This window comes from Cupressus sempervirens, chromosome 5 (assembly GCF_028749045.1).
Source record: "Cupressus sempervirens isolate cs-2001-9-10 chromosome 5, ASM2874904v1, whole genome shotgun sequence".
Lineage (NCBI taxonomy): Eukaryota > Viridiplantae > Streptophyta > Pinopsida > Cupressales > Cupressaceae > Cupressus > Cupressus sempervirens.
In genome coordinates, this window is record NC_143122.1 from 1,006,150,169 (window position 1) to 1,006,160,003 (window position 9,835).

General features: G+C 37.2%; 1 protein-coding gene across 9 annotated transcripts; it reads right to left on the bottom strand.

Annotated features, from left to right (window-relative positions):
- Positions 1-1,246: 1,246 nt before the first annotated feature.
- LOC149559334 (GRIP/coiled-coil protein) lies at positions 1,247-9,595 on the bottom strand. 9 transcript variants are annotated; one of them, XM_089833265.1, is made up of 5 exons: positions 9,438-9,595; positions 8,441-8,609; positions 7,010-7,131; positions 1,900-1,971; positions 1,247-1,711 (listed from the first exon to the last, which is right to left on the bottom strand). In XM_089833265.1, the coding sequence occupies exons 2-3, from the start codon at positions 8,579-8,581 to the stop codon at positions 7,081-7,083; spliced, it is 192 nt and encodes a 63-aa protein (XP_089689391.1). In that variant the 5' UTR covers positions 8,582-8,609; positions 9,438-9,595; the 3' UTR covers positions 1,247-1,711; positions 1,900-1,971; positions 7,010-7,080. The 9 variants fall into 9 exon arrangements, with proteins under 9 accessions (XP_089689391.1, XP_089689392.1, XP_089689393.1 ...); XM_089833266.1 differs by lacking the exon at positions 1,900-1,971 and having other exon boundaries at positions 1,247-1,580; XM_089833267.1 differs by lacking the exons at positions 1,247-1,711; positions 1,900-1,971 and adding an exon at positions 5,972-6,171.
- Positions 9,596-9,835: the final 240 nt, after the last annotated feature.

The following is a 9,835-nucleotide window of genomic DNA, read 5'->3' on the forward strand; positions in this document are numbered from 1 at the left end:
ATGGAGCTCCGTTCACATGATTGACCCATAAACGATTCTAGGGAATGGATATCAGTGTGCTTGTTATGGCCTCATTAGGGCATATCAACATCCTTGATTTGGAAGAACTAAATCTCCAAATATCAAGCAACCTGCAAACTGGATAGTACTCAGTTAAGATAGTCCAAGGCTTGCAGCCATCTGAGCTGACACAAACAATTGACTTCTAGGTCTCCCAAGCACACTAGAATAACTACTTGGCAGGGTGTCAGCTACAGCTGAAAAGAAATTAGTTAGTAGAGCCAAAGAGACTGAAACAATTGCTTCAAATCTTGATTCAGATGACTTCAAAGAGGAGCTCAGCACAATGATAAATTTATTGCACAGGATAATGGGATAGCTGAAGCATGCATGATGCACACCATAAGCATCATCTGCAAAAACAAGATCAACATAGACTTGGAGAGCCTCATTAATGGCAGTAGTCATGAGCAGTTGATCAATTTCCTCAAAGCAAAAAGCTTCCATATGCTATCTGTTATTCTCATCTGTACAGACAAAAGTATTCATAGGAATAAAAAATGTCTGGAGTCTCATAAAAATATCCATATTTTATTCGATTTTGAAATAATAACATTGCATAATTTTCGAATTTAGTGTAAAAATTGTATCTCATCATTGGTCCAAAGATGTGTTATTGGTATATTTTCAGCCGTCCCCATCCCAGAAACATCTCGGAGACTTGGAGACACCTAGCGGACTTTGACTTTGACTTCTAGAACAAATTAGACTTTGACTCTCAAAGTAACACAAATTTGGCATATGAATTCTGCTGATTCTTATATTTTAAGGTTCTATTATGAATAAGTACATGCTTTATCTATATTTTCATATAAATATTTTAAATTTCTCTATATATATTAATTTTCCCTATTGTTATATAGCCGCCCCCATTTGCCGTCCCCTCCTGTCCCCAAAATTGGCAGAAAAAATTGCCATCCTGGAAACCCATCCCGCTATCCCTGTCCAGGAAACTTGGGGGTACATATTATGCAAAAGTTGTGATGCGTTAGAGACTGACAAAGATTGGGATGTGTGCTTTTTTCAATTAATTTTTTGAAGAGAAAGAGAACATCAATCTATGCATAGAATCCATCAATTAAGAAATCCAACATGATGGTCTCTCAGATGCTCTATTACTACAAGAAAAACATTTGTTGCCCAGTCCAAACGAGACACTTGAGTGTAGTTTTCTACTAAAAAAAACAAGAAAAAAATGTGTCCTTGTTAGAGACCATAAAATAGTTTTTCCACCACATTAACGTGGCAAGAAAGTCATAAAATCAACAGAATCTTCAGCCTGAAAGAAGTTGAACTCTCAAAGCCAAAGATAACTGTAAAGAAGTGGTTTGATTCTTTGGAACTCTTCTATTGTAAGACGTAAAGAATAAAAAAGATGCCCAGGCAGAAACTTAGCTGAAATGCCAAGAGACTCTCATCTTAGATGTAAATCATGTGGACCTCGATCTGTTTTCTGATGCGGACCTCAATCTGTTTTCTGATGCATGGTGAGTGACAATGCTCCAGGTCCTCACAACTTCCTGGCAGAGTTTTATCAATCATTTTGGGAGGTCATGACATTAGAATAATCAAAGAGTTAACTGCACTCTATTGACTCTTATTCCCAAAAGCTAGATTTCGGGACACTTCCTGATTTTGAGCCTGTATCATTCTACAACACTTTCTATATTATTATATCGAATAAAATTGTCGAGGAATTAGAAACAAACAATCTCCATCATCATTTCCAAAGAAAAAGTCAGTTTCAGCATGGTGGAAAAACTCTTGATGGCATCTTTTTCAACATATAAAAAAATACATTTTCCCAAAACCTCCAACACCAAAAGTAAGATAGCAAACCTTAATATCACCAAGGCTATCCATGACCAGAGTTCTTTATGCATCCACCTTATCGATCCTGGTTAATAAAGCCTGCAGATTTCAGAAGCTTCCATGGTATAAGGCAAGGTGAACGAACTTCCATGTACCTCATCATCATCACAATATAAGCCCAAAGCACCTTGGGGGCATCAGAGAGGAGGAAATGGAATGGTCTCCTTTGTGAACAGATTCAAAGCCATTTTCTCAAATACTTTCTCTGGATGACACAGATTTGTTTGTTCTAGCTAATGAAGAGGTGGCAAGAGAAATTAGCAGAATCTCACTTCCTATTGATTGGCTTTTGGCTGAGTCTTGATAAGTCTAAAGATTTCCCTTTCAATTGCAACCAAAAATTTCAACAGAAGTTCAGAAATTCTAAGTTTCTAAATTGATGACCTCTCAAGCAACTACTTCTACCGATCTGCTTCATAAAGTTGGAAAGACATTACATCCTTGTAAGAAAACTGGTTAAATTTGGCTGGAAGACTGATTATGACCTGATCTGTGTACACTAATGGCTGAGTTGATGGGCAAGTATCAGGGATACAATTCTCAGGGGTTCCTTGAGGGATGGCCAGCCCAGGTAAAGTCAGGGACTGGGTTCTTGCAGGATGTTGCTGAGTCAGGGACTAACAGAAAGAGTTAGACATGGATTGGATTCATGCATGGAAGGCAGTATCTGGGATGCTGGCAGCATCAAGTAGATCAAGAACATAAGAGGTGCAAGGTGTTGGAGTACAGTTTAATCGCAGACCACAGAGGCATCTGCAGATCCCTTCAACTGGTTCTAATATTGTGAAGGACAAGACTCAGGTCGGTAGGTCCCACATTCAGGACGTCGCCTGTTTTAGAGTGGGGATGCAAGCAGCTGTCAATTCATAGGGTGAGACTCCAAGTGTGAGGAGTGCCTTAGGCATAACCAAGTAAGCAGAGATGGTTTTGGGGCTGATGACCAAGTGCAAAATGCTCAGGTATGAAAGTGGAGTGGGTGACCAATCAGGAATGTCATTCTACCGTTACCTGAGAATCCACCAAAAAACTGTTACATGGGGGCAATGCTGTGACTGGGTCACACAGTTGTGCTGTAGGATCCCGTCTGGGACAGATTCGAGGAGTAGCCAAGGAGCAAAAGTGCCAGGGTGGTCCAAGCTAGCCATCCTCCATCAAGAGGGATGAAGCAGAGGAGTCCTTTCCTCTAGTCTTCCAAGAAGACAAGGATTTCAGATGGATTTTAGGAGTGAACAAGAGTAGCCCCACCTTGTCACAAGGTGGCGAGGTTTTAGGTGGTCATGGATCTATACTCAAGCCCCCTATCTTAGTGAAGCGGAGTAGCTGAGCTAATGTTGGGGATGGCCATAAGTTGGTGATCCATGTCCCAAAAGCTAGGGAAGCACGGTACCTAGTACCTACAAGGGAGGAAACTGTGCAACGGGCTGTCCAAGTAGGAAAATTGGAACTTAAGATGGGCGACCTCTATTGGCAAGTGTTGAAAAGTTAGATGTCCATGAATAGTGGTGCAAAAGGGGTGTTTTCCTGGGTGCACGCCTAGGTTATTTGGAAGGTTGGATTTGAATTAGGATAAAAAATATCAAGGGCCTAAGAGTTGGGTCCAACATGGTTGTTGGGACAAGGTTTCAAAGAAGTGCTCAAGGTGAGCCCAGACATGAGGTAAGTCCATAAGGGTGACCAAGGTGAGTAGTGGTATGTGACCGAAATCAAGATATCATCCATAAGCAAAGTGCTCCGGGAGTACAGCCAAGTTTGAAAGTAGTTTAGTGACCAAGAGATTGGTTTGGATCATGGAACTAGGGCTTGAAGCTCAAGTTGGTGTGCATAGCAAAGGGGATACATTGAGCTAAGATTGAGTTTGAGTACATGGAGTTGTCTGAATGCATTAGATGAATGAGTAACAGGTTTCACCAACGGAGTCATGAAGACAGAAGACCAGGGGTCAAGTCTATAAAAGCTCAAAGAATGGATATAATGCTAGCTTGGGGAACCTAGTTATCCAATAAAGATTGGTGCTTAAGGGATTACAAAATAGGGGAGCACAACATGGGGTGCTAGTGTTCAAGGAATGTTGGGCATTCACTAGGAGTGCATTCAAAGAGGGGCAAGAGGACCAAAGAGGATCCAAGCTTTTCAAATAGTGTCCAGTATATTCAAGGAGTGTGCATAGTAAATAGAGGACTCGCAGGTCCAAGCTACACAAGAAGTTTGCAAAGTTCAACAAGGGAGATTATAGGAGACCCGATGCACTGAAGGAGTGCAATTCATAGTTCAGGAGCATGCACGGTTGTAAATGAGAGCTCAAGGAGTTCCAAAGAACTTAGGGAGTGCATAGAGATGATCAAAAGAGCTCATGGAGTTGAGATCACCGAGACTAATGTCAGTAGCTTGGGTCTTAAGGGGGATGCTAATGTCAAAAGCATAAGAAGGCCAAAGGAAGAGCAAGGGGTTCAACAGGGTTGGACAGGAGTGAGCCAGGGGCTTTAGGATGCATCCTAGGAGCACCAAAGGAAGTATATCCATGAAGTGGATCAACATGCGCTTCTATACTGATAAATTGCCTCTGGTGAGGTCATTTCTTTGGGTAAATGTGTTTGACTCAAAAATTATGCAATTAAATCATTATAAAACATCACATAATTTGACATACAGTAAAAAGCCAGCTACTTGTTAGCATATAAATTAACAATGGATGACATGATATTTCTATAGCAGTATGTTATACAATATTATAGTTGCAAAAATGAAATAATCCTCTCAGGATATTATCTTCTTTTTTCTGAGAATTGCTTATGTTGGACAAGAAACACAATTGATTGTGCTAATATCCTGCCTACCAGTAAATCAAATTGTTTTTGTAAATAAGATTTTCAAAATGGGTAGTGAAGATAGAGAGAATAAATCATACAGCAGCAGCTTTCCCCAACAATTCATGAAGCAATAGTGCAGGTTGGATTTCAGCTGATCATCCTTGGTGATACCTCAAAATCACAATTGACATGTTCATACTTTTTCTTTGACAGGAAATAGATGTGTAAACTTTCTCAATTTACACAAGCAGTGCACATATTAGATTTTAAGGCATAGCTTGGCCAATGAATAGGCATCTTCTCCAAATTCAATAGTGAAACATTTTCAACTTAGGAAATATTATCGCCTACATTTTAGAAGGACTCCATTCCCAACATGGGACTTTTATCTATCCCAATTTCAACCTAGATCTTCAAATTAAGGTCCCATATTCAAAGATGAAATTTGAAACCTATTACATGTAAGACGTATATTTTGACACCTCAAAAAGGTTTTCATTTTAAATTAACATATAGGCATTGTTTTAGATTACGGTAAAAGCAGGTTTTGAAGGGACCCCGAAACCCTTTATAACAAAAAACAGAAAGATAAAGCAATACAGCCCAACCAGGAAAAAACAAGCAACAAACTGAAGAACAGAATCAAAATCAAACATATAGGCATTGTTTATTTGTTATAACTTATCAATTATCAGTTGTCTCATGTGTTCTCAATGTTTTATTTATTTTACTTTGTCCATTTTGCATGAATTGTAATATTAGGTATACATTGGTGGGTTTGAGCACATGCAGAGAAGTGTGCTTGTGCATTCATGCATGCACATGTATGGATGCCAGTGCAGGCACATTTGTGGGTACATGCGCGCATGGGTGCATTCATGTCCAGAAGCATACAAGCATGTGCATGTGTGTGTCTAGTTGTCCACCCTTCCTTTCCACTACTCTCCCCAAAAACTTATGAAATGTTGTCATCCCCAAAAGTTCATCTCTCGTCCTAGAAACTTAAGCAAGTATTGGCAAAAATAGACTCCTATGTCAACAAGGTCAGAAGTTTACCAAAAGCATGTATCAATCCTATCACTTATCTACAAGACTATTTAAATATCTATACCCTCTCTTTATTAAAAGAAAATCAAAGATAACTTTGGTGGATGACCATCAAATGGATGTTTAAGTCTGACTCTTGATTTGGATCTTACAAGACAAAACAAGAAAACAAAACTAAAACCAAATTTTGCTTCAAATAGAATAAAATTAAGCTTACGTGATTAGCTGCATATTGTTTACATAAATTTTCCCCTTAGAAATAAACTGGTGAGAAGTAAAATGAAGAAGAAAAACAATTGAACCTAAACTCTAGACCATACATGGATATACACCAATGAAAGCACAACCTCCTCATCCGAACATGCTGAGATCATTTCCTCTTTACCTATTATCATAAAATTGGATATCTTCATTTTTTATCTTTAATGAAGTCTTCTTCATAATAACATGCAACAAGCCAAGAAGAATGAAAACATGCAGTAGAACAAAATAAATGTATCTCATTTGAGAAGCTTCATCCTAGTATATTGATTGATAATGTTGCAGCTTATTTCTTATCTTAATTATAAGAAAACATAAGATCACAATTCCCTCAATGCTACACTTCCCCATCCCACATAGCAGCTCTACTAGAAAGCGTGAAAAATTTAAATTAAATATAATCTTGAATATTAAGCATTTCTTAAGCTTGTTTCAACCATAACATTACTCCGAAACCCAACCCTTTGCATCATAACTAAATCAGTTTTCCTCCTGCAAAGTAGAACAGAGGAGTTTCAACAAAAAGTTAAAAACCATGGGATTCAAAAAGGTCAAAAGTGAAGAAGAATGAAAATAAAATTCGGAACAGATTCATATAACTTCAGAATATAAATGTTTTAAGTGAAGTGGTTACAAGTCATAAATGGAATATAATTGATAAGGCAAAGTAATATATTCTAAGAGATGGAAAATGGCATTCATATTCCAAACACTAAACATTTTCTACAATGACAAAATAAAAATCATGAACAAGATCATGCGCTAAGCTCTACACAGAAAAGGGTTCAATGTTTACAATTCAAATATCAAATCAGATTTTCATGCGTCTTGAACAAATACACAACCATGAACAGTTATCAAGATTGAATATACAAATATCAAATCAGATTTTCATGCATCTTGAACAAATACACAACCATGAACAGTTATCAAGATTGAATATACACTTAGTACAACCATACCTGATATTGCAAATAATAGATAGAAGATCTGATCTAAAACCTCCAGAATCATCTCTTAGAATAGAAAAAGACTAGTTCCATCCATCCTTCAGAAGAATTTTATTGTACTCGGGCCTGGAGGTCTGCAAAACATAGCAACCCACCATCCTCAGAACATATGATAAGAATTTCAACCACCACAAAATTGAGGAGGTTGCCACCTCAATATTAAAATGAAACTAATTCAAGGATGATGATGAGAATCTACACATCACCAAGTATCAAAATAATAAAAACAACTCTTCACATTGAAATCTGGCATACAGCAGATACCACAGCTGAGCCATTCATGTGAATAATAACTTGAATTGTATTTGATAATTTCTCAAGAAAACCATATCAGGAACAAGAATATGCAGCCATTTCAGAAGATTTCTATAAATTACAATTATGTCTTAATGCTATGGATAACTAGAGCAAGCAAGCTTTAACTTGACTCAGAGCAACCTCATCTTAGAAGTAAGTCATTCAACAGTACATTTTTATGGTTTGGGATCCAGTTACAAGAAACCAAGTAATAAAAGTATGCTAAACTGCCTGCACAAAGCTAAATTCCAGAAAAAGATTTTTATCTGGTATTGAGTGTCACACTACATATAGTAGAAAAAGACCACCAAGATCATCCTCACACTAAGCATCTTCATTGTAGAGAAACTAATTGGGCATGAAAGAGACAGAGAAAAAAGTAAATGTCTTGCAATTCAAGGGCATGTGAATGCCGTACTCTCTAGACAATATGCTATAAGAGGAAAAAAATTAGACAATGTGGTCTTCCAAGATAGTGAACTTAAAGCAGACTAAAGCAACTCTATTACAACTGTGAGGGAAAAACTTCCAACAACTTAGCACAGAAACTCCCTTGCAAAATATAATGGATTCCCAATGCCTCAGAAAATTACCAGTAAGTTATAACAAGGGCTTGAACTCTCAGATGTATGTGACATAATCTAAAAGGAATTACAAACCAACAAACGAGAATAAGAACCATAAAATAATATCATTTTCCAGAATCAGTTGTCTTTCTTTAACATCGAGACCATCTTCAAGAGCTAACTTTAGTAATCAATGACTAATAAAACATGGGTCCTAATGAAACATGAGTTGACGTTAATGCACTGCTGATTGCTAAAAAATGGCATTGCATAATGATGCACTACAGAAAGTTTGAAACAACAAAAATAACTAGAAGTCAAAACTTATCTCATACTCCACGGGTGAGCTGCATTGATATATAAATTGGAAATACACATCGAAATGCCTCTTTACGATATTGCCCTCTCAAAATTACACATGCCTTGTTTTGCCTAAAGCTAAAAGAAAATAAATATATTTCATTAACAGAAATTCATATGCCGATGGGTCCAAAAGGAATGCAGCTTATTAAGAACTCACAATATCTTTGAAAATAAGGAACGCAATCAGCAGGAAGAGCACAAAAAGTATTTCAAATTCTGCAAAGCGAACAAATTCGAAAACCTTGTTCACTGCTCTGGTGAGCAGTGATTCAGACCTTGGCACTGCCTGTCTGCGCATCACTTAAACAATTGTCTCTCCTCAAAACCTGCAAATGCAGATCAGTTTACATGTTATATATATGCAATTAAACGCAGCCAAAAAGTAACCTGATTGGAAGATATAAAACGGATACAGTTACCATTCCTCTGGCATTCACGTACGATAATTAAACTGCATATATATCTTTTACTTGGATATGATAATTAAACAATCTTAAGAGTTGCTAACATGGTTCATCTTGAATCTTATCGCAGCATCACAACTATCTGTCAGATTCATTGCCCCCCCTCGTTGAAGGAAGGGAATCTGAACCTGGATCACGACGCTTTAATTTGATATTGATTAAAAGATACAAAACCCAGGGTACAAAATTTGATCAATATATCATATCAATGGAAACAAAAACCCTTGAATAAACCAACAAGAAGTGTCGTATGTTAAATTAATATTTAGCTTGGGAGTGACCTCAAATCAACAACCCATGTGTTCTATCTTCATCGCCATTACATTACAACAATTGAGATAATTCAACCAGACATTTGACAGTGCACCGACATCGGTCTGACCAAAATCGGTATCTAACAAAATTCATGATAAATCCAATGGTCCGACCATAAAAGACACACAGTATTGATATCCATTTTAGTCTACTTTTCAACCACTTGCCACAGTTTTTTATCATACCTTCTAATCATTTCCAGACAACTAAAATCCCACAGTCAAAACTCCCACAAACATATCCGACAAAATCTATATCTGATACCCAGATCTTAATGGGAAAAATGAACAGAGAAAAGTACCAAAACGGAAAAATGTGAAGTCAATGAGGGACCAAAACAAAGAGAATCCAGGTAGAGAGATCTGATACACTCACCTAATGATTTTGCAAGCAAAGCATCCAACAAATTTGCAATTGCAGCCGTTAGAGTAGAAAGCCAATGGGAATTCGTGTTAGGTCATCATCCCTAGAATTCCACTAACCACGTTTTATATCGTGCAATGCCACGATAGTTCCGAGAAACATGATTTATTTACTCCATTACCTTTTGTTCAGCAATATGTATTGATTTGTTATTTAAAAGTTTCTTATTCATTAATAAATGGGAGATATTGTTTAGATAAATTGTCACATTGATGTTGGGATCAATGGGGGTTTAATCTTAGTAGAATCTTTGTGGTTGAATCTATTTGAGCTAGAGTACTATTGGAAAGGGTGATTTTTGGGGAAAAAATTGGTGTATCATCTTATAAGCATCATTTAGATGCAATGAG